Below are 24,047 nucleotides of genomic sequence, written 5' to 3' on the forward strand. Positions count from 1 at the left end.
AGATCGATTGTTTTATCACGTATACTTAACGAACAAAGAGTCGGGCATTGTTCTTCCATATATGTATATTAATTCTGTTTGATCGTGTACATTTCAGTAAATTATTATTCTATTATACTATGATATTTCTTCTATGAGTTCATTGACGATACTTCACGAACACACACTAACAGTCTTTACCTATTCCTTAATCAATGTTTTTACATTGAAATTGTACGCTTGTTCTTTGATCTTTAATCCACACGTTTAGTCGAATGTATTTTCCAAATAGCAACAATGCTCGATATAGTCTATAAGCTACTATGAGCAACCATTGAATTTTAAAATACACAATCTAATCAAATCTGATGTTATAATAAAGATGCTAATAATAATAAACAAAAGATGAATAATAAGAATGTTAACCCATGTAAGAATGACATTATATAAATATTCCTAAAAAATAAATTCTGGAGTTTATCGATGAAACTAATTCCAACATGTTACTATAAAATTTCCAAGCTCTCTTTTGTAACATATATATATTTATAAAAGTTTATTCACTGAGCTTTACACGCAAAAGAACAATTATGCATATACGTTAAGTATATAGTTATATTATCGTATAATACATAGATAGCACTATATACAGAACTACAGTAATTCATCTCTAAGAACTTTCCATAGTTCACTTAGTCGAAACTCTGGTACGTTTATTCCATGCAAAGTTGGTGCCATAACTACGAGGCTTTGGATTATTGATATTTGGTTTCTGAACATAGTATTCCCATCCCATTTTCTCGCAGTGTGCAATCGCTTCTTGTTCCGATGCAAATTCTACTTTGAGATTGGACATTGGGTCTCCTCTAATTATAAAAACGCAACATTAGTAAATCAATGAAATTAACTGTATTTGCTACTAAGAGAGCTAAATAATACTCACGTCGAAACCCATCCCATGAGTGGATTCTCCCACCGTTCACGTGTATCGAAATCAATTTGCCAAAAGTGAATATTATTCGTCCCTGATTGCATAGCATTCTTTGCAGGGCAGTGAATACGAACTCTCCGAGTCTTTATGTGTTCCTCGGGAACACCAGAAATCAATCCGACATCTTCAACTTCTGCTACAGTGATCTTATTCTTTTTAGCTTCCAAGTATAATCTTTTCTCTTCATTCAAGAACAGATCTTTTCTTAATGACTTGCTCGATTTAACAAGTTCTTTACCAGTTTTACTAGAATCGGAAAAGTATCTTGCTGGTAACCTAGAAATCAAACCAAACTTGTCATTTTCATAACATTCATTATAATTAGAAGATTCGACCGTCAGCAGAAAATTACAAAACTATATACCAGGCTTGGAAATTAGTTTCACTAGAATGAAAAGTTAAATGTCACTTACGCGCAACATTTTCGTATGTCACCGTTTGTACGCAGAAACGATACCGTACGCAGTGCCATTTTGTACAATAAAGGCTAACTAAATACAAATAATACGATCATAGGTTCCACTTCGATTTCCTCGCATCAGTTGCACCAGGTCAACACATTGTCCATGTAACATTATATGCACTTGCGCACGCGTTGACCATTTGACAAATTTAGAGAGATCTGTGAGAACCACTGATATATCAGAATATCAGTGCTGCGAACAGTAACGTATCTATGATGACGAGGTAGTGGAGCATAGTGGAGCCTTGCGCCCTGCGCCCTGAGACAGTTATATTAGCGCGAAAGTACCGAAACAATCTGTTCCGGACAAAAAAACTTCAGGACGTGTCCTACGAGTTACAAAATATATAGAAGTACACTTGTCGTACATTCGTTGCTCATAATCAAATCATATCAATTTTTTTAAATTCTGCGAGATGCTCAAGGAACACCTCATTTTATCGAGAAGTTTGCATTACTGAGGCTGAAATCGCCGCGCATGCGCGAGAAAAGGTGTGCACAATCGAAACACTGCGGGCGCCGCCGAGTATACAATACATATATCAGTGTGAGTGCTGCGCGCAGAGTAATTTGGAGTAATTCGAATTCCTATTTACATAAGACATTTTCTATATATGTAGTCTGTTTTAAAATGGCTAATTTACAGTTCAATTATTCCAATTTGCCAACTTCGGATGAAGATGCAGTTGTTTGGGCTCGCGAACACGGACTATTGCGCGTGTCAAAAAATTGCAATAGACATCGTAGACCAATGAGGTTAAGTAATAGTCCATCCTACCATAGAATCGGCCGGTTTCGATGTCCTAGTAGTCGTTCAAACTGTCGACAGTATTCGGGGACGGTTGATTCCTTCTTTGAACATATTCGTTTGCCTTTATATAAGGCGATAAGGTAAGTTTTATACTCATTCACACATTTATAGGATTTAATAGATTGTTAATTTTTTAAGATTGATATACTGCTTCACGCAGAACCTATCTTACGCTGATACCGCGGACGTATTGGGCGGTGATTGTTACACAGTTTTGGCACCAAGGACCATTTCAGCCTGGTTCCACTATTGTCGAGAGATGACAGTCAATCTTCTTCCCAAGATACAATCGGGTAAGCCGAAATTAGGGGGGATTTCGGCATCAGGAGAACCGACTGTAGTTCAGGTATAGAATATTGTATTGATTCGTGTTAAGGGGATAGACTCGTATCCAGGATTGCAAGGGTACAAGATGCGCCTTCTCATTTCTCGATAATGCAAAGATGGGATTTTTCAGTATCGTCAAAAGTCCTATTTGTTCACATTTACGAAGCATAATTTGCATTATTTGGCAGCATGTAGCTGTCGCAGCTTTATTCTTCCGAATAATGCAAATTACGCTGCCGAATAGCAGGGCGATTGCAGCCTAGACTGATCTTTTATTTAGCATTTTTGGTTATATACTGAAAAACCCCATCTTTGCATTGCATTGATTCCATGACACACCCGGTGCGTCACCGGCAACTTTCGCGAGGCGCGTCGTCTTCGAGAGTCGACGAAGAAGAAGTGGTGCGCCACCCTTCAACTTCGTCGCAGAACCTCCTGTCCTGCATCCTGTACCTCCGCTGGTGAGAACCGTGTTCCACCTCGAAACACCCGGTGCGTCACCGGCAACTTTCGCGAGACGCGTCGTCTCCGAGAGTCGACGAACAAGAAGTGGTGCGTCACCCTTCAACTTCGTCGAGGAACCTCCAGTCCTATACCCTGTACCTCCGCTGGTGAGAACCGTGTTCCACCTCGAAACACCCGGTGCGTCACTGGGAACTTCGTAGGACGAGTCGTCTACGAAGGCGGCTGGACAAGAAGTGGTGCGTCACCCTTCGACTCCACCGAAGACTCCCCTGTCCTGCATCCTGCATCTCCGCTGGTGAGAACCGTGTTCCACCTCGAAAACACCCGGTGTGTCACCGGTAAATTCCGCGAGGCGAGTCGCCCACGGAATCGGCTGAAGAAGAAGTGGTGCGTCACCCTTCGACGTCGCCTAAGAACCGCCTAGAAAGTCGTAAAGCACGGTGCGTCACCCTGCACCCTCGTGAGGCGAGTCGTCCACGAGGTCGGTTGAGCAAGATGAGGTGCGTCACCTTTTTCGAACTCGCCGAAGGACTGTCCGGAGGAACTTTGATGAACGGTGCGTCACCGACATCAAGGGTCCACGAAAACCCGGCCTAGGTAGGGAGATCACGGCGATAGCCGTAATCAAATTCTACTCCTGTCTATCTCGAACCCGTCCTCCACCGTCTACAGGTCCAGGTAGCACTACCGCGGTGGTCGATCGTTCTATATCACGGGCACCGTATCACCGAAACCGCGCACCGCGTCCTGAAGCACCGTATCCGACGCGTCGTAAAGGCAGCGAGCACTGTTATGTTTCAAATCACTTGTCTCGTCAATTATTGAACCCCGCACCCTGGATCGGCGAGCTAATCAGCACCGAGGAGCACCGCCGCGAGGAAGCCGAACACCGACAAACCGGACTCGTTACAACAGAAAACAACATTCAAGCTTCAAATATTTAATGAAACCGATTTTAGCAGAAATTATGACAGCGTACATGGCTAATGCATTTGCCAAACTATCTGCATTTACTTGATCTAAATTTGTTGTTGGTTCATCTAACGCAAGAATTCCGCAATATTTACAAAAAGCCTCTGCTAAAGCGTGTCTTATAATTATGGATGCTGGAACCTGGAATGGAGTATTCTGTAATTAAACAAATTTACTATTTTTAACAACTATGTTTCTCTATGAAAGGAAACGTCACTCTTTGTTCAGCACTTTGACTATTGAAAACCTCATCTTTGCATTATCGTGAAATGAGAAGGCGCATCCCGTATGGTATTTACAACTTTCTTTTCATATTATTTCACAGATTGACGAAATCCAATTTGGGGAACGAAAACACAAACGTGGCCTTAATGTCGGTGGCTATTGGCTCTTGGGGATGGTCGACGTTGAGAAAGACGACTGTCGGGTGGCAATAGTGGAAAGCCTTACAGCCGATAATTTAGTGGACCTTATTATAGAGAATGTAGAGATTGGCAGCGAGATACATACAAACTGCTTTCGCAGTTATGCAGGTCTGACTGAGGCAGGCTACATCCACACAAGGGTGAACCGTAATTTTGAGTTTATTGGTAATTAATAATACCGCTAATATGAAACTACCCTTATTTATTTGAGCGACTCTTCATTCTTATACTTAGGCTTTGTTTGCATTGATTCGAGTTAGATTTGGGTGAGGTCTGAGTTCTGTTTTAAATGATTTGAAATCGGTGGGTAATGTAGAAATGAATTAAATCGAAATTTAATTACAGCATGTGACGGCGAGCACGCTCAAAAAATTGACTCTAAATGGCGTCCCGTGAAAGATTGGATGCGAGGTAGAGTTCGCTTCCATGAAGATAATTTTGCCGATCGAATATGTGAATATTTGTGGCGGCAACATTGCCACCAGAACAAAATAGATCCAATGGCATCTCTCATAGAAACGATCCGAATACACTATGTTTTTAAGTAAGGTAAGCTGAAATATGAGATAGTCCACTTATGTGGACTAATCAAATTTTAAATAGAATTTTATATCAAACACGTTAAAATTGCTTAATTTTTATAGACGTCCACCTCCAGTCTGCGAAGCGGTACGTTCCCTTGCAATGAAACTTATTTTTCAGTAAGGTAAGGTATATCTAACCCTGTTACTAGGGATGGGATCAAGTTCAATACCTACTCATGAATCCGAGTCAATTTCGATTACTGTAAAGTCGCGATTTATTTGCCATCGCCGGTTACGAGCAGGGAAAGCGATCGTATAGAGATACTATTTTTTATGACTGCGCCGACTGCGCTGAAAGTACAAAGAATGCCGAACGTAGAAAAGGACACGTAAACACGGATAGCGCTGTCCTTCCTTGCGCCTGAAACTTTAATCGTCAATTAAACCACTAAATATGTACAGTTGAAATTATATCGTGTTTAGTGTGATTTGAATCAGAAAAATGCCACAAAAAATTTGCTGAAAGTCCCATAAAAAAATAATGAAAAATAAAGAAGTTTTGTAATTGGAATAGTAGTGGTTCACACCGATATACCCGACCCAAGATCAGATTCCGCGGCATATTCACACTGTGCTCGGGGACCGAGGCTGCTCGAGCTTCGTGGCCCCTGCGGCGTTGCCCCTCAGTGGAATGTGTAGGCAAGGGAGAGAAATCGCGACTTTATTGTACTACTTAAAAGCAATAATGTTTCAATGATTCTATTTGAAAAGTATTCCATTTCATACAAACTGATATCGAACCTCGGAATGAGCACTTACAAGTTTCGGAAAGATACTTACAAGTATTTACCTACTTCGATGTTGAAAGGAATCGAATCTTTTTTTTCACAAGTAGCACTCGAATCTTGGAAAACAGAACTGCATAATGGGTTTTAAGCACTTTATTTATTAAAATCAATCACAGAAATATCTGTCAGGTAGTGATAATACTAACAAAAATAATAATACTTCCGGAGGCCGACCCGGCACGGGTTTGGCGATCAGTCTTGTTCTATCGATGGCTTAGTCGGAGCTAGCGAAACGGTCGTGGACCTTACAAACTACGTAACTGCGCGCTTATACTCTACCTTATACACTAGATCGCGTTTCTTACACGCTGCCTTACGTGCTACTTATATGTATACTAACTTACAACTAATTTACGTGCTAGAGCCCCCAGCGTGGAGGTGGGGTCGCGGCTGCTTGGCCGGTATCGTGACCGGATCGCGGATCCTGCAGCGGCGAAGGTGTCCGTCGGCGTCACAGTGGAACACCCACCGCTCCTCGCCGATGGACGCTCTAAACACTCTCGTCGCCATGAACCGCGGGGGTACCTCCACGCTGCGGCCGGTGGGTAACTGGTACCACACCGTGGCGCAGGGAGTATGTCTGCCGGTGTACCGGATCCTCTGGTGTAACAGTCCAGCGGTGCTCTGCGCGAAAGCGATAACCGCTCCAGATCCTGCCAGATGAGGACCGGCAGGTCCACTAGCCGCCAAGTAGCGATTCGCGGGTCCCTCGGTGTGGTGGCATCCACCAACAGCTCATTTGGTTGCCCTCGGTCGGTGTGACGACGGTGCACAGTGGTCCCATTTGGCCAAAAAGCGGAAAAGAATCTGTAAAAACCAAACTATTCAACAAATCTGTTTGAAAATTTGTGGAAAGCATGCGACAGGTACAACGGTTATGTGGTAAGAAAGTAAATATTTATTTATTTTTTTATTTAAATTTATTTACTTGGGCCCGTAATGAAAACTCAAAATATGCGTTTTGTAGATCTATGCTGCTTAAACATGTGCTGAATATTTCATCGAAATCAGTTGACGGTGAAAAGAAAGACACGCATCGAAATATGTACGAATCTGTGGATTTTGAGCAGGAACTGGCCACGAGCTGTGCATACCAATGATGCCAGATGAGGGGAGTCATTCTGGCTTCACTGGTGCATACCAAGATTTTCACCACTTTTAACCGCTTATACCTTGTGTGTATGTTAATCGATTTCTATAGAAAAATCTATGTACCTAAGTCTTGTTCCGTTGGCAGCTGGCGCAGCTGCGGACGTAGCGGGCGGTTTCCCGGAACATGCCGGGCCAGTAGAATCGCCAAGCGAGACGGACGATCATTTTATCAATTCCCACATGTCCAGCGGTGGGATCGTCGTGGTATTGACGAAGAAGTGCTTCTCGTTCCCCGATGGGTACGCAAATCTTCCAGGCGTCGCCGGACTCGGGCTCGTTGCAATCGACCTGGCGCAGTATATGCCTGTGCAGCTTTCCCTCACGAAGCTGGAAGTCAGGAACGGACACTGGGTCTACTCGGACGGTTTCGACTTTCTTCTCGTACCAGGGGTCGGCGCGCTGTTTCGATTGGAGCAGGCTTACGCCTGGTTCTGGTTTGGTTCTGCTCAGCGTGTCCGCTACCTGGTTCATATTTCTGGGACGGTGATTTACGTTGAAGTTGTACTGCTGCAGTTCGAGGGCCCATTCTGCGAGCCGGCCGGTCGGGTTATCGATCTGCTGTAGCCAACGGAGCGCCTGGTGGTCGGTGATTACGATGAAACGGTAACCTTGAATGTATGGTTTCATTTTACGGATCCCCCATACCACGGCGAGGCATTCCTTCTCCGTCGCGCTGTAGCATCGTTCCGTCACGCTCAGTGTATAACTGGCGTAGGCGATGACTAGCTCGTTGCCGTCTGAGACTTGCGTCAGCACGATTCCTAAGTCGTGGTCGCTGGCATCTGTCTGGAGCGTGAACGGCTTTTCGAAATCCGGGCAGCCCAGTATCGGCGCGGCGACCAGCTCTTCCTTCACGGTTTGGAAGGCAGCTTCCTCGGCCTCGGCCCACTTCCATTTGGCGTCCTTCCGGGCGAGCTGTGTCAGTGGCTCCATCGATTCGACGAAGTTCGGAACGAACCGCCGGTACCATGACGACATGCCAAGGAATTGCCGTATTTCCCGGATCGTCTTTGGAGCGGTGATCTTGGCGATCACGCTGGTCTTTTCCGGATCAGTCCGGACTCCTTGCTGGTCGACGATGTGGCCGAGATAGCGGAGGCTGTCAATGCAAAACTGGCACTTTCCCGGGTTCAGTTTGAGGCCGGCGGTGCGGAGGCGTTGGAAAACTTTTTGTAAATGCTGCAGGTGGTCGCGGAAGGTCTCGCTGACGATGACGATGTCACCGAGATACGCAAAGGCGTGCGACTCGAACTCGGGGCCGATGATCTGTTCGAGTAGTCGTTGAAAGGTTGCGGGAGCGGACTGCAGTCCGAACGGCATGACCGTAAAATGAAACAACCCCTTCCCAGGCACTGTGAAGGCGGTGAACGGCCGGCTGGCGGTCTCGAGCGGTATTTGCCAGTATCTGTTTTTGAGAACCAATGTCGTCAGGAACCTTGCTCCTCGTAATTTGTCGAGGGTGTCCTTAACGTGCGGTATGGGACAGGCATCCTTTTCCGAGCGTTCGTTCAATTTTCGGAAATCCACGCAGAATCGGGGTCGTCCGTCTTTCTTCTCGACGACAACAACGGGCGAGCTCCATGAGCTGTTGGAAGGCTCGATAACTCCGTCCTGCAGCATTTTCCCGACTTCGGCGTCGATGATCGCCTGCATTTCCGGATCCGGAGAGTGGTAATGCTGCTTTATTGACGTCTCATCGGTCAGTTTGATCCGGTGCTGTACTAGCGAAGTACGGCCTGGTACGGTCTCAAAGAGTTTCATTTCGGTGTCGAGAAATTGTTCCAGCTGGATTCCGTCGGCTTCCTGCGGCGTACGGAGGCCCACCTGATGACGCGGTTCGGCGAGGCAGTCGCTGGACCAGGAAGCGATGTCGGGAGGCGGTTTTATCGGGATCTGGAGGGCGGCGATCGCCTGAATCCCCAGTAACACCGGCGGACCCATCTTCGGTAAGATGGTGAACTCTTCCTCCCAGTCATAGCCCATGACGCTGAATGGGATCCGGATGACGCCACTCGGGTGCGTGTCCGATCCGTCTGCGAGGCCGACGAGGCCGACGCGATCGGCGAGGTCGGTTGTCGTTGCAGGACGGATGCCCTGTTCGTGGGCCCACTCTTGGACTTCCCCATTTATGCAAGACAGTTGCGCTCCGGTGTCAAGCAGCGCGTCGATGTTCCGATCGAGTATCCGGATCGGCAGTAGCGGGCGGGGTGTGTACCTTATTGCGGGGAGCGGGGGTCGCCAATCTGCGGCGGGTCCCGCGCGTCGTTTCCCAGCGGGTGACACTCGCTGGTGAGCACGCCGTCGCGACCGCCTCTCGTGCAGAACCGGCGATAAACGTCCCGGCACTCGAATCGGTGGTACCCCCGTTACTTGCACCGCTAACAGTCGGTTTCGGGGCTGTACTGGTCGGTCGTTCCCTCGTGCGGCTCCGGTTCGTCGGTGCGGCGGCATCTTGTTACCGAATAGCTCGCCGATATGGGGTTCGATCGACAGCGAGGAGATCGGTCGGTGCTCACGGTGGTCGGCAGGTTTCGGAGGCGGAGTTCCGCGATGAGCCGAACCTTGGTGAGCTAAAGTGCGGTCCTCTTCATTCCCGGCGTACCGTTTGAATGTCGCGCGCACTTGCGCGTAGTGTCGCGGTTGGTCACTAGATGGCGCGCACGGTACTAGAACGCCGCACAACGAGGCGTTCGTTCAGTAACCTCAAAATTTCGAAGCACTACGTGGTCGCTATTCCGACGCGGTTGTTTCGCACAAGGTCCCTGTTCGGGCACCAAGTAACGATTCCGGTTCGTCGATATCTCCTTGCCGAACAGGTCACAGGAACGGGCGTGGTGCGCGGGTATAGAAATAACGACACATGCGGAGTTGTATTGGTGCTCGCTATTCGCGGTTTCGCGGTGGCGGTGCGCTTCGGAAACGGCGCGCGGAGACGGTGTTACGCCGGTGCGTAAATACACGTGGACGCGTGCTCGTCCGCGACGACGAGATTCACGGTGGCGGAAAGTGTTCCCGGGACGCGGTCCCGAGAGGTTGCCGAGCGCGGCCCGGACTTTCAGAGGAAGGCGCGGCCTTCTCTGCTTCGGTGGAACGCGGTTCCACCGGTGGGAAACAGAATGCCGTACGACGAAGAGGGGCCCGCGCGGCGGGCTAGCTCGTCGTCGAGAGCGTGGGAAAATCGGCTAGTTTGGATGTAATGGAAGTGATACAGCCCAGACAGGAAAAGAGGAAAGGAGATCCTGGGAGGCAGCCCAGGCAGGAATAGGCGCCCGTGCCGTGTTTGCAGCGGGCTTTATAGCACTCGATTGGTGACGAGGGGCGGTAGTGCGGCAAGGTGTTTACCGGAAGTTCCGGTGACGTCGCGTATCCGTTTCGGGATAACATATATATAAATATATATATATGTTAGAATAGTGAAATATATGATAATTAATTTGTTTAATACGTTTGAATTTATTAATATAATAATTCAAAATACATATATACTTGGGTCCAAATAAGAAGGTACACTAGCCGACGAATTTAATAAAACTCTATATACTGCGCATATGACTCTAACGGAACTCGTTCATTCGCTAATCCCCCTACTCGTACTCCACCGACCACGCGATCATTGGCTGACGTGCAACAACATGCGCAGAACAAGGTACCTTTTCATTTGGACCCGAGCATATATTAAATATTATATTTTATATACGCGTATATGTAAAACGGCAATGTCCATATTTCTTAATTGAAAACAAATTAAATTATGTACACGCATGTATCGTAGTGGTTCCTGTAAAATCTTTTATAAGTTAATAATTTGCGTTGAATAGTACAACCCGCGTTACCATGTATCACGTTATAATTATAGTTTTCCTGTCAAAAAATGATTTACGTAAAATCTATTATACTTACAAGCGAAATTATCGAACCCGTAAATTCAAAAAAATTATGAAACTTTGCACACAAATAGAATAAGTTATGCCTATGCCTAATACAACCCTAAAGGAGTGAAATCAACCCTTGAAAAAATTCTAATATTTTATTTTTCGTTCAATATCTCAAGAACAACACAGGTGATATTAAAAAAATGATTATCACGATCCTTATAGTTGCAACTTTTGAAAGTTGTATGGTATTATTATTGTGTCTACTAAACTGTATAAAAAAAATTTTTTGAACATTTCTCCAAAAAAATGCACTTAAAAAGACTGCGTTATATTACTTTATAAAATAAATAACAAGAATATACATTCAAATTTTTATATAGTTATTCATTTTATAATATATATCCAGAAAAATATAATTTGGTGAGTGTCATCCCATATCTGTATGATATACTTACAGGGTGTCTCAAAATTCCTTCAACATTATGAAATGGAAGGTTCCTGAAATCATTTGAAGCAACATTTTCCTTTACAAAAATAGCGTCCGCGACCGAAAAACACAGACCAATCAGCGCGCAACCTACATGGGAGTTTGCCAATAAGTCTATGAGAGCCACCTTCCTTCCGGGGGACCTTTTTCCAGCCGTGAAGACTATATAGTTCATGACAGTTAATTCGTATTGAAATCACGTGGTTTTGTTTTGACGAGTCGGCCCGTACAATTAATAATAAACATTTAAGAAGCTACTATAGAGTAATTATTGTTTCATTAAAAATGCCTGTCGATCAAAAACGTATCAATGGCCCAGAGGCATCGTTTCCTTATCACATTTATTCAAATGTCAACAACAAAAATGTCAAAACGAAACATAATTTCACTAAAAGAAGCGATACACGCAATGATAATGAACTGAGAAAAATTTGTAAGGATTTACACAATACAAATTTCCGAAGTTATTAACAAGCTTCAATTGTTGACCTAGTTAGTTTATTCATAAATTTCCTCTTATATTTAGTTTTGAAAACTGGAGTGATAAATCAAGCCAAAGGCTCTGCGTACGTAGAAATGGGAAACACAAAGGTTGTCTGTTCAGTATTCGATCCCAGAGAGGTACCGAACAAGAGTGGCTACTGTGTACAAGGAGAAATTTACTGCGAATTTAAATTTGCCCCATTTTCATGTGAAAAGCGCAGAATGCATCAACAGAGTGCAGACGAGAAACAGTACAGTTTAATTCTACAAAAAGCATTGGAACCAGCAGTCTGCTTGGTAGATACAAGCATAATTACCAATTATAGATTTTTAATATATAAATATATATATAATCAATATTTTTGTAGCACGAGTTTCCTAATTTTCAAGTAGACATATATGCAATGGTCTTGGATAATGCTGGATCTTCATTGGCAGCAGCAATTATGGCAGGTAGCCTCGCTTTAGCTAACGCAGGTGTTCCTATGTTTGGTTTGGTTACAGCTTCTACTATAGTAAGTAGATATGAACATAAAAATGAGAAATATTGCTTTCCGATAAATGAATAAATTTCAAATGCAGGGTATCTATGGAGACAAGTTCTTAGTAGACCCCACAGATACAGAAGAGGTAATATGTAATACTCATCCAGAAGAAGAAGATGATTTCAATCATGGGACAATAACGCTTGCTAGCCTTCCCCAACACAATCAAATCTCAGAGGTGTTTCTAGTTGGAAATATTGATACAGATTCAGTTATGCACGCGACAGACGTTTTAACGGTAATCAATAAAGACATTTGTCCTGTGCTCCAACAGTGTTTAGTCAAAACTATCATGAAATTGCATAAAGCTAAGTAACTGAAATAACGAACAATAAATTTTCGATGCAATTAAATATATATTTTTACAATAAAAAATTTGTATAATTTTCATATTAATATAATCCACGTACTGCTTACAACAGCTATTCCATATACAATGTATCAAAATGCAGTTGAATTTTTTACAAAGTTGAAGAGCTTCCTACAGTTGTATATGTATATAAAGTATTAACAACTTCGTTCAGCGTAAAAAAAAACGCAAATTACACTCGGTATTCTAAGGAAGAACGCTACACAGATGATCTTTAAGCTACATATTTACATTTATATATATACACATTCACATATGTATATATATATAAATTAAGAACAAACTTGAAAAAAGGTTGACTATCCCTCAATCAAGGCACTCCACTATCGAGATAACACTTTAGTGTATCCTTCCATAAAAAAACAAAATTATTATCTGTATAATTCATGTCATTCTTTTATATAATACTTTAATGTGTTTTTTTTCGGAATTTACACTATAGAAACTGATAACAAAACTTTCACTCCGCTGTCTTCGATGGTGAAAACTAGACTTTATCCTTGCAAAGGCGTAATATTCGCATATAAAATCAAATCACTGTTTCTTAAAGCTTTTTAGAATTGGATAGATGTTATCAAATGCTTCATAAATCTCCTGTCGAACCTTTGCCCCTGTTTGAACATCGATTAAAATTAAACTTGTCGATTTAATATCATAGTTAATAGAATTCTTTGAATAGTATTTTCTATTAGATACTCACCAGTTAAGACTACCTTTCCCGAAACAAATATAAGTAAAACGATCCTAGGTTTAACCATCCGATATATTAATCCAGGGAAGAGTTCAGGTTCATACGAGGAGAACTGACCATGGGTGAGTACTAAACCTTCTAATCTGATTGGAAATTTTACATCACAGCTGCCCACCATATTTTGTATTTTAAAATCTAGGAACTTTGCCTTTAAGCAAAATAAATCGAATTAGAATGCCATTGTTTGGAAATGGTGAGAAATAATAATAAAAATATTTACTAACAGGAAAACCAAGTTTTTGAATAATTCTTGCATACTTTCTTGCAGCCAATCGTGAATCTTCTTCGCTCTTTGCTCCTGTACAAACCATTTTCCCGCTACTGAATATCAGAGCAGTGGTCCTTGGCTCTCTTATCCTCATAATAACTGCAGCGAATCTCTTTGGATTGTATTCTGCGTTTCTCGCATGGAGAGCTATCTTCTTTAAATCTAATTTGCAGTTCAAATTAACTGTAGAGACGATATTTCTACAAATAAAGATCAATTATGGAATTTAGCATAATATATTCATCCTAAATTCGATTTTAACTCACTGGAGTTGTGGTAAAATTCCTGGATCGGCGGAAGCTGGTGTCATCGGTGTCATAGGACCTGGAGTGGATGGTCCTATTGACGATGGCGCAATGTGATTGTTATTTTGTACTAAAGGAGACATCATGTTTTGCTAGAAACATAATAATTCCTTCTTAAAGTAACATTATGATAATAAACAATGCAAGTATTATATTATATTTAGTGTTACTGGTGTTTGTGGCTGCATAAGACTCTGAGGAGTTGCAAAAGTAGGTGCAGTCGCATAAGCGTGCATTGTCTTTTGAGACGTTCCTATCATGAGCATTCCGCTCTGCATATTTGGACTCATAGAATGTAATGGTTGCAACTGATATTGTTGCTGAGGTTGTTGCTGCTGCTGTTGTTGTTGTTGTTGTTGTTGTAAGGCATTAGGCAAAATCTGTTGATCTTCCTCTGGCTGATGCAACGGTGTGCCTATACTGGGTATACTAAACCCTGGACTTGGTAGCATCTGATCCATTTTCGTTACTTTCTTTTGAAAACACTTCACACAAAAATGTCTTTGACTCGTACGATCTTCGAATCACTTTGTCCTTAACCAAAGAATCTTTTCGAAGTTACAGACTTAAAAAAGAATTTCATCGTTTTGATAATACCCATGTTTCAAAAAATAGCACTGTATCACATTTATAGGTTAGAATTCATACGAAAGCGAGATTCCAAGTTTTCTTTCTATAATTACTCAAAATGAACACGCTACGTTCTTTGTGTTAACTTAAATTTTAGAAGCCAACAATGTACAACAGCTTTTGTTTCTATCTTTTTGCCATCACTTTCTGCTTGTTTGTTTACAAGTCTACTTTGAAAACGGCCATAAATTCTGCGAGTTATAGTAAGGCAATCAACTTGATTGGTTATGTAGCATAGACTGTAAAGATTGTTAGATAGCGTTGTACCAGGGGTCCATTCCATTGCGTGCAACGGAATGGACCCCAGGTTGTACCAAAGAATTACATCAGTGCAAAGTGGTGCAAAGAATAGGTAAAAAGTAAGTATAACAATACAATAATAATACAACTGATCGTAAAATAATTTTTTAGTACTTTTTATTTCAATGTTCCTCTAGTTGTATGTAGCCTTCAATACAGCTCAGTTTATCACTTTCTAAATGAAGTAAATACATAAATTTGGTTTTAAATTTGAAAATTTAAATCTAAATAATGATGAAAATAAATAGTTTCTATAGCATATTTTCCTTAAAACAAGATGAAAGCGATTTCTTCGGTCCTTTTCGAAGATTCTCTACATCATACTGAAGCAATTGTTTCTGTTGCATTTGACTGTGAAGTATACTTTCAAGTACAGATATATCGGCTTTATGTTGAAGTTCCACTTTTAACATATCTTCCTAAAATTAAGAAAAGTATTATCAAACATTATTCAATTATCATTGACTTAATAAATTACAATAACGTAACACTTGCTTCTGAAATTGGAACCTGCTTCAACATCTTTTTCAGCTTACTTTTTTCGTTTTCTAACATTGTTAACAGACTTATCTTCTCAGTATTGTTTCGAATTAAATTTGTTAAAATAATAAGGCCTTCGTTGCAGTCTCTTTTTATGTCTGAAAAAGTCAAAACGAAATATTAACTAATATATTTCTATGAAATTAGTTATACAGAACTTTTAGAAACATTAATTTACTCTTCAGATCCTCGGAAAAATTTTTCATGATCTTTCGCATATCTGTTTTGGTTTCATAAATCATTCTCTGTAAAACAGTGTCATACAGACTTATCAAAGATACTTTCCGACCAAATTTTTGGATCATTTTCTCTTTGATTTCTAATTCTAATGACTTATTCTGCGTCTCCATGTATTTCAAATCCATTTTTATCCTTTTTAGGTGTACCTCATTTTTCCTATAAAAAAACCAATTATAATGCTTGTTAATTTATACATAACTTTTAACTTACTTTCTACTGTCCACTAAATCCAAAGTTTGCTTTTGCAGTTCTCCTACTCTAGCATATAGACTTGACAATTCCTTCTTATTAAAAACTATACAGTCTTGAATGTCCGTAACACTTCCAGAATGCGATATGTGTTGCATTTGATGCATCTTTAATACAACTGTTACGTCAACATCATTTAGCTTCCGTTGTTTCTCCACCTAATGCAATGTTGAAAGTATTTAATTGATGATTTTATCTATTTTACCGAGAGATAGAAATATTTGTAATACCATAAATGCTTCCAGGGCTGCTTGGTTGACCTTCAAACTACTCTCAACAATTTTTAAGCTTTTCGTCTCTATGTCCAACTCTTTCTGTAACAACTCGATCTCTTTCTGTTCTTCCTTAATTTCAAATTCATGCTTATATCGCTCTTCCCTCATAGAAAATGCTGTTTCGTACAACTGTCTATCACAGTTTGGAGGACAAATATTTTCATCAAACAAAACATGACCAGTATCGGTGTCTACTGTAGTATCAGTATCATCGCTGCTGGTCTCTGACGATTGCGTGGTAGTGTCCTCAGAATCTGAAATTGCAATTTAGATCATTTAATATGTGTTCCGTCGTAAAACCTTTTGCGAACCGTGCGACCGCGGAGGTCAGCTAGACTACCTACTGGCGGCATAACGACCATGAACGCCGTAAAGGACGAAAGGCACGGCCAAAAAAATAGCGAATCTACCACATCGTCGACCTCATGTGAAAATCACCGAAGTTCAAAAAAGTAAATTTTACAGGAGGCAAAGAAAAACGGTTTAAAGCGGAACTATTTTGCTTTACTCGGAGATTTTTCAAACTATGTTTATATTTAAACACTAATTAAAGCAGTTAACAAAAAAAAATTACCCTGAAACCGTAGAAATTGAAGTATCTAACAAGGCGAAGCTGAAAACTAATTAAGAAGGGAAGTTGGTACCATCTCTTTCCCTTGCAGCTGTGTATTTCTTTTTGAATATTTTCTGAAGGAAATCTTGGAACTTGTTTCCGGCAATAAGTCTCGTGAATTCAGCAGCGATATCTTTAATCTTTGCATGCAACCTTCGAATCTCCTCTTCCCTAGTCACAATTTTACTGTTCGTACTCTGCATCTATTCAAATATCATTTGATCAATAAATTCGTTTTTTTATTATCTTTATAGTGACGAAGAGAATACTGCAGTACCTTTGATATCAGTGTGGTTCGTTCAGTTGACTTTAAGGTAACTTTCTCTTCTAGAGCGAATTCTGCTGCTTCGCACTCTCTAAGGATAATGAACTCCTCGTAAAGTGTTAACAAATGCAGGTTCATATAAGTGCTTTGGTATATGACGTCGAGCCTGTATTCTTCCAGCTCGTCCAACTCGTGCTCCAGTTTTTCATAACTCTCATTGATATGTCGCAGGATGCAATCTTGTTCGTACAATTTTCGCCACAAACGTGCGCGCTTCATTTCTTTTTCCCAGGAAGTCCCCACAGCATCGCTTGTGTTCAAGTTTCGTATCAAATCACCTTGCATGGATATTTGACCCTTGATTTTCAACTTCGATACAGACAGGACGGAGAAACTTTCCATCTCTTCCGCGACAGTCGCTATTTCATCGCAAAGCAGTACTTCATACTCCAAATCGCTCTTACTCACTGGCGTATCTACGCTCATCACAGACTGTCTCTGTCGTTTCACTTGTTGCACTTGTTCTGACATTGACACATACTTCTCGAGCTGTAAAAGTAACGTTGACAGTAAATAAGTTGTTCTATGAGGTTTGAAATGGTTCTGAAAGTAACTGTTTAGCTGGAAATTTCAGTTCTTCGTAACAGTTATTCGAAATGAATAATAGACTGCGGATCTTTATGCAAAATAAAAATATTCTGCATCGATTATGAGAAGCAGGAACAAAATAAAAATTGATTTCATCCCTTAATGACTTTTGTTACGTTAAAAATAACATTAAAATATTCTTGAACCTTTTTTCTAATCTATTACTGTTTTTTATTTCACCCAACTAATTTCTTCATAAATGCATAAAAATCCGCAGTCTAGAAATGTAGGTCCTTCATAACTAGACAGCGGGTCTTTATGCAGAATCAAAATTTTCTACCTGAATTGCAACAAAATCTGGAGTGGAATAGAAATTTGTTTAATAGGTTTAAATAGCGCTATCTTTAAATTCTTCTAATGTTTTTCCTGTTTTAAATTACACCTACTCATTTTTATCATAAACGTATAAAATCCGTTGTCTATCCTTAACTATTTTCAGAACTGAAACCGACATTATAACAGTTTTAAACCCGGAATGATGATATTAACTGACGTCGAGTTTTTGTTCAGGAAATTCAATATCGATATTTGTCTTTAGCATTTGCGGCAGAGGTTTCACGGTTTTATGGGGAATTTCTGATTGTATTCTTTTCAGCGTATCCGTTAATCGTTCGACTTCCGCCTGTAGACTCTGCTTTTTTAATTTGACTGCATTCAGCTTATTATTGAAGTCTTCTCGCAGGTAATGAAGCTAGAAAAGACAATTATTTGCATACCAATCTCTGTGTTCAATGAATTCTTTGATTTTATACCTTGCGTCTGCTATCAAGAAGCTGCTTGTACTTCAATGCAGTTGTTTGCTTCTTCATTTTCAGATTGAAACCTGTACTTGTTTTTAAATTATATTCACCGATATCTTTCTTTGTCTTTTCAATAAAAACTGCGTCTTCCATACGGCTTTTGGCTAAATTTGGTTTCCTCGAATGCAATTTTTTCCACTGAAAATTATGACACATTGTTTTTGAATCGTATTCAACGTATTTTTCGTTGTATAATTTATTTACTTCTTTCTCTCGTTGAATCAAGCTTGCTTTCTTCTTTTTGTACTTCAGTAGCATCTGATTGATCTGAATTCCTAATCCGGACGTCAAATCACTGAAGTCTTCGCCTAAAAGACCCTCCAAGTAATATGTTTCCTCATCACCTGTTTCTGTTCTACTGTCTTTGATTCCTTCCTGTGATACTCTGTAGTTAAATGATAAAATAATTGATAATTACAATATTTATATTATAAGAAAGGCATACCTGTCTATTTGATGTTGCTCTTCAAACTGTTTCACTATTTCCATTTGTTTTAATGTCGTGTCGATGTTCAGTTTCAATTCTCTTAGGGAATGCACTGCTTTATCTCCGTTACTAATTTTCAAAATTATATACTTCAATCAGTATAAAATACGACATATTAAAAATAATCAATTATAATAATTAGATCTTTATGCATTTATAGGAAAATTGAGTAGATGAAATTCAAAATTTTGTAGGAAAATTTTGAAAATTGAACATGTCAATATATGATTTCTCATTTATTAAAATTATTAAGAGACGAAGTAGCATTCTATTTGGTTTCCGTTTCTTGCAATCGACGCAGACAATTTTTATTTTGCAGAAAGATCCGCAGTCTAATAATAATGCTCACAATATACTGCACACTGCGAAAGGCAAATGCGTAATCGGTGTAACAAAATGGTCCATCAGCTTTTCCAATTCCAGCCTACTTTTCTCCATTTGGAATTCTAGCTTTCTCTGCATTAATGCGATCTGTTCTTTCAAGTGTTGCTCCAAGTCCTCTGTAATCCTAGGGTCCAACTCGAAATGTGATATTTGCTGAGACGGAATGAGTTTCCTGTTTCTAATGTGGCAAAGTAGAACATTATAAAAGAAAAAGTTCCATGTAGGTAATTATCATTAAGAAGAAAGTGCGATAAACCTGTTAATAATTTGGACATATTCTTCTACTAAGCCACGTATAATTAGTAAAACCTCCTCTTTTTTCTTCTCTGCAGTCGAGATTATTCGATTCTGCTCCATTTGTGTAATTACCTCTTCTAAACTTGGATGATCGTCATCCATGTCTTCGATACTTTTTGGCTGTATTTATGAACATAATTAAAATATAGAATAATTAACATAGAAGTATCAATGAAAGCACAAAACATTTACCAGAGGTAAAGAGTCCTCTGCAACAGGTATTTCTATGCTCTCTTCTCCAGTGTCATAATTAATCGTAAAAGAAAATATGTTTCCATCATATCCGCACGTCAGCAACATTTTCTTGTCGTAACTTAATAAGATCTTGGACATGTGTCCATTATAATAATCATGTATGGGAAGGATCCAGCAGTCAGAGAAGTCTAACGGATCTTCCATCTTCAACCTGCATATGTAAAGTTCTCCATACTGTGTTCCCAAAAACAAGTATTTTTCATTATCGCTTGAAAACAAAAGCATTATTAGTTGTCAGTACTAATTTTCCTTTATGGAATATGTTGATATTGTCGTACTAGAAAAAACAATTGTGTATTTCTGTATCTTCTACGTTTTCTATTATCCTACTTCTCAATGGTTTAGTGTCCTTAATCTTTCCAGACAGCGGACGGAAGTATTCGTAAACATATCCTGCATCAAAACCATTTACAAACAGCCATACGTTGCCATTAGTACCGTATTCTGCTATTGAAATGTTATTCGGAACTTCTGGAATATAAATTTCTGGAAGGACCATCTTCACATCATCAAATTCCGCTGTAAAAAGGAAAATGGAGCACCGAACATAATATATACAAACTAATATGGATGAATAAAATTAGAAATAAGTCATTACCGAGATATGTTTCTTCGTCGACCACAATATGAGGATTTTCTTTCATTAATTCCTCCAGTTCTTTCATTTTTTCTGCGATTTTTCTCTCTTTCTCTTTTTCGTATTCTTTTCTCACATTTTCTTTTTGTATCGAGGATTTCACCGACTCAAATTTAAATTTTGCTGATTTGCACTTGACCAGTTCGTAGGAAGTAGTCGTGTACGATTGAGACACAGTGGGTAGCTGCACTTCCATGCAGTCTCCTTCGAGACATCCAACTAACAGAGTTGCTCTCTGGTCAAGATAAATAATGTAAAACAGTGTACAATGTTCAAATAAGTTAGTTGGAACTGTACATTTACTTCTTGTGCATTCCATGTCATGCAAGTAGCAGGTGATGGAGCCTTCACGTAGCCAATAGGCACAATTTGTGGATAAGAAGCAGTGGATTGTACATTGAATACAAAAATAGTAGCATCTTCACTGCCGGTTACTAACAAACTGAAACCAAATTATCTGATGTAATAACAGCAAGGCTTGAAAACTGTTATAATACTGGTTTGCAAAACAGTTATGACGATATTTCCAGCTAATATCTGTTTCGATTACAGTTCGTATATCGGTTTGAAACAGATATTAGCTGGAAATTTCGGTTCTTTGTAACAGTTATCCTAAATGTCCTAAATGAAGGTTCTTTTCAGAATCTTTCCTGTTATTTTCAGAACCTACGGACCTACATACCTACATGAAGCTTTATAACGCATTATAGTAATTGGCATCGAATGTGGTTTTAAGCATTGAATGAGCCTCGTATAGTCTCCTTTTATATTATTCCCTGTATCTGCTGCCTTTATCGCAATTGTTATCATTCTAATAACGCCACTTCGGAAAGCACAGACAATCGTAGAGCCTGTTTTATCAGCCTAAATGTTTCGAAGTTGTTAATAATGTTCTTAGCATTATAAATATGAGAGAAACAATATTCACCTCGCATGGAAGCCAAACCACTTGACTTCCACTATCGCGAAATCTGTGAACAACTATTAATTTCTTTCTAATGTAATTGTAAATGTGCAATTGACCACTTCCATCAATTGTGGTAACGAATGGTCCCCAGACTGCTGTGTCCATGTCGATTACAGGACCAGCGTGACATGTAAATATTTTTTGTTGTACATGGTCTTTCTTACTTGTAGAAAGATCGAGTAACCATAATCCACCATTTGCATCCTACTAAATATAATATCTGTAAACGGTATATTACAGAACATTTCTGTCATACAACAGCTTTACCTGAGCATACCACATTGTTTTCTCTGGATCATCTGGTTCTTGTTTCTGGATACCCATGAGCATCGCATCTTTTTGAAAATTTTTCTCTTCTTCCATAATATGGAATTCGTATATCGGTTGCAATTCAAGAATCTGTTCTCCTTTGGGGAGATCCGCATGATCGATAGTATCGTAAAACCAAAATCTTATCCATCCATCCGATCCTGCACAAGACTTCTTAAATTAGAAATTCTCAATTTGCTTTCTCAATGTTCCAATTAAGTGTATAACTAGACTGCGGATCTTTATGCATTTATAGTAAAACTGAGTAGATGAAAATGAATATTGTTGGAAAATTTGACAAATTAAAGATGTCAATAGATGATTTCTTCTCCATTCAATTCATTAAGGGAAGAAATAACATTCAATTTAGTATTCTATTTGTTTCAATCGATCCAGACAATTTTTATTTTGCATAAAAATCCACAATCTATTGATAGCATTACCAACTGATATAAGCTCTCCACTGATGTATTCAAATTGAGTAATATAATTTGTGTGTGCTAGCTCTTTATTTTTTCTACTAGCTTCAAGTTTAATTAAATTTTCATCCCATAACAATATATTGCCCCATTCACATCCCGAAATTACCTAACATATGAGAAAACATATTTTATTGTATGTATTATATATTGTATGTAATAATAATTATTTTAAAGTAATGTATCCTATTAATGTAGTTCTCTCACTGTTTCATTAGGCATCGGATGAATTGCTATGACATCAGAGATCTCTGTATTCCCAAATTTACCAGTTTGACCTTTCAACTTCAATCCAGTGAAGGTTTTGGCCACCTTCCAAAATTTAATATGCCCCAATCCACTGGACGTCAATTGGCCAGGAACATATTTCGAAAAAGTTACATTGTATACATCTTGAACATATGATTTGCATTGTAAAACAATTGCTAACTCTTTCCAGTTCCAGAGAGAGATGTAATAATCAGGTTCGCCACCTTGTGATACCAGTAACAAACCATCAGGACTGCAATTAGAATGTTTAACTATATTTTAACAAAATGTAATTTAAAAAATAATTTATGACAAACCTGTTTACCTGTAAGCCAAATGGAAGTAACGTTTAGTTGTTCCTCCTTTCAAAGCAGTCACCTCTTCCATAGACGGCCAATTGTATACAATTATTATTGGATCTGTGCCATTTTCTGCTACAGCAAAGTGATTATTCGTAGGATTTTTCTATAAAGCAATTATAAAATTTATAAATTTACAGACTCGTAAATATACTTATTTAAGAAACATAGATATACTCACAGATATGTGACCAATACCACCACCTAAAGTGCTTCTTCTGAATGAAATAGTATTTTCTAATACATTGAAAAAATGAATTAGATTGCCGGAAGTAAAGGCAATGGTATTTTCATCGACCACACACAGATTGAAGTATTTCTGACAATCGTATGCGTAAGAATAACTGTTTCAATATTAAGAAATTATACATCTAACGTATAATAAACTAAATAATTTAATCAAGGATACAAAAACTCGAGAAAATTTTGCGGTATGGATCCATTGTCTGGTTTTCTGGCTAGAAACGAATATTCTTCGATAAACACCGCACTTATCTTTTTTCCAGAAGTTGTTTTATCATTTTCATACTCAGAATCGTTTTCATCGTCAATATTTTCAGCTGAACCGTTTTCAAATTTATTTTTACCACCGTCAGCCATTTTGCATTTGCGAATCAACCTCAAAATATCAATGCATTTATATACTGAACTGGCAAACAGTTAAATATAAGCATTTTTAATATTTAATTTATATATTTGTATATTAATTGGATGTTGAGTTTCTGCAATGCACAATTTTTCCTCCGTAACGTCGCGCGACCTGCGAGTTATGGTAAAGAGCAGTGAAAGCGATTTTTTCTTCATTCTCAGTGGCTGCACTCCTTTTAAAGAAAAAAATGTAAATGAAACGTGTTTTTATTTGTATTTGGTTCTTCCTATTTTTTCAGTTAAAAACAGATATAAATTATAACAAAGTTTGAGAGCTATATTTATATATATATATTATAATTAGTAAATAAAATTGTTTAAAATAAGCAGTAGTCAAGGAACTGTCCTTTGAAGTAAATTTCAATAGAGTTGTTG

General features: G+C 39.4%; 5 protein-coding genes across 14 annotated transcripts; 2 read left to right on the plus strand and 3 right to left on the minus strand.

Moving 5' to 3' along the window:
• Window positions 1–47: 47 nt before the first annotated feature.
• On the minus strand, window positions 48–1,588 carry Nd-18 (NADH:ubiquinone oxidoreductase subunit 18). The gene is made up of 3 exons (XM_076442895.1): window positions 1,384–1,588; window positions 923–1,246; window positions 48–845 (listed from the first exon to the last, which is right to left on the minus strand). The coding sequence occupies exons 1-3, from the start codon at window positions 1,440–1,442 to the stop codon at window positions 668–670; spliced, it is 561 nt and encodes a 186-aa protein (XP_076299010.1). The 5' UTR covers window positions 1,443–1,588; the 3' UTR covers window positions 48–667.
• On the plus strand, window positions 1,568–11,201 carry LOC143218009 (uncharacterized). 3 transcript variants are annotated; one of them, XM_076442867.1, is made up of 8 exons: window positions 1,568–1,980; window positions 2,080–2,324; window positions 2,383–2,590; window positions 4,334–4,598; window positions 4,779–4,982; window positions 5,078–5,139; window positions 6,168–6,687; window positions 6,773–11,201. In XM_076442867.1, the coding sequence occupies exons 1-5, from the start codon at window positions 1,912–1,914 to the stop codon at window positions 4,979–4,981; spliced, it is 990 nt and encodes a 329-aa protein (XP_076298982.1). In that variant the 5' UTR covers window positions 1,568–1,911; the 3' UTR covers window position 4,982; window positions 5,078–5,139; window positions 6,168–6,687; window positions 6,773–11,201. The 3 variants fall into 3 exon arrangements, with proteins under 3 accessions (XP_076298982.1, XP_076298983.1, XP_076298984.1); XM_076442868.1 differs by having other exon boundaries at window positions 5,078–5,102; XM_076442869.1 differs by lacking the exon at window positions 1,568–1,980 and having other exon boundaries at window positions 1,987–2,324.
• LOC143218013 (exosome complex component MTR3) lies at window positions 10,228–12,722 on the plus strand. Its single transcript, XM_076442877.1, has 4 exons — window positions 10,228–11,752; window positions 11,846–12,099; window positions 12,171–12,317; window positions 12,385–12,722. The coding sequence occupies exons 1-4, from the start codon at window positions 11,605–11,607 to the stop codon at window positions 12,661–12,663; spliced, it is 828 nt and encodes a 275-aa protein (XP_076298992.1). The 5' UTR covers window positions 10,228–11,604; the 3' UTR covers window positions 12,664–12,722.
• Window positions 12,684–14,890, minus strand: Tbp (TATA binding protein). The gene is made up of 5 exons (XM_076442874.1): window positions 14,212–14,890; window positions 14,003–14,133; window positions 13,693–13,936; window positions 13,418–13,616; window positions 12,684–13,328 (listed from the first exon to the last, which is right to left on the minus strand). The coding sequence occupies exons 1-5, from the start codon at window positions 14,500–14,502 to the stop codon at window positions 13,252–13,254; spliced, it is 942 nt and encodes a 313-aa protein (XP_076298989.1). The 5' UTR covers window positions 14,503–14,890; the 3' UTR covers window positions 12,684–13,251.
• A 181-nt stretch (window positions 14,891–15,071) lies between these two features.
• On the minus strand, window positions 15,072–23,844 carry LOC143217981 (cilia- and flagella-associated protein 44). 8 transcript variants are annotated; one of them, XM_076442784.1, is made up of 25 exons: window positions 23,434–23,843; window positions 23,206–23,368; window positions 22,991–23,130; window positions 22,624–22,918; window positions 22,381–22,525; window positions 21,896–22,098; window positions 21,590–21,832; window positions 21,344–21,525; window positions 20,965–21,103; window positions 20,623–20,896; window positions 20,303–20,543; window positions 19,962–20,232; window positions 19,729–19,889; window positions 19,438–19,650; window positions 19,047–19,157; window positions 18,806–18,986; window positions 18,554–18,739; window positions 18,295–18,492; window positions 17,166–17,702; window positions 16,920–17,091; window positions 16,231–16,529; window positions 15,962–16,158; window positions 15,690–15,907; window positions 15,467–15,609; window positions 15,072–15,390 (listed from the first exon to the last, which is right to left on the minus strand). In XM_076442784.1, exons 1-25 carry the CDS (start codon window positions 23,622–23,624, stop codon window positions 15,223–15,225), a joined length of 5,271 nt encoding a protein of 1,756 aa, XP_076298899.1. In that variant the 5' UTR covers window positions 23,625–23,843; the 3' UTR covers window positions 15,072–15,222. The 8 variants fall into 8 exon arrangements, 7 of the variants coding, with proteins under 7 accessions (XP_076298899.1, XP_076298900.1, XP_076298901.1 ...); XM_076442785.1 differs by lacking the exons at window positions 22,624–22,918; window positions 22,991–23,130; window positions 23,206–23,368; window positions 23,434–23,843 and having other exon boundaries at window positions 21,896–22,111; window positions 22,381–22,523; XM_076442786.1 differs by lacking the exons at window positions 22,624–22,918; window positions 22,991–23,130; window positions 23,206–23,368; window positions 23,434–23,843 and having other exon boundaries at window positions 21,896–22,108; window positions 22,381–22,513.
• Window positions 23,845–24,047: the final 203 nt, after the last annotated feature.

The sequence above is a fragment of the Lasioglossum baleicum genome, chromosome 18 (genome assembly GCF_051020765.1).
Source record: "Lasioglossum baleicum chromosome 18, iyLasBale1, whole genome shotgun sequence".
NCBI lineage: Eukaryota > Metazoa > Arthropoda > Insecta > Hymenoptera > Halictidae > Lasioglossum > Lasioglossum baleicum.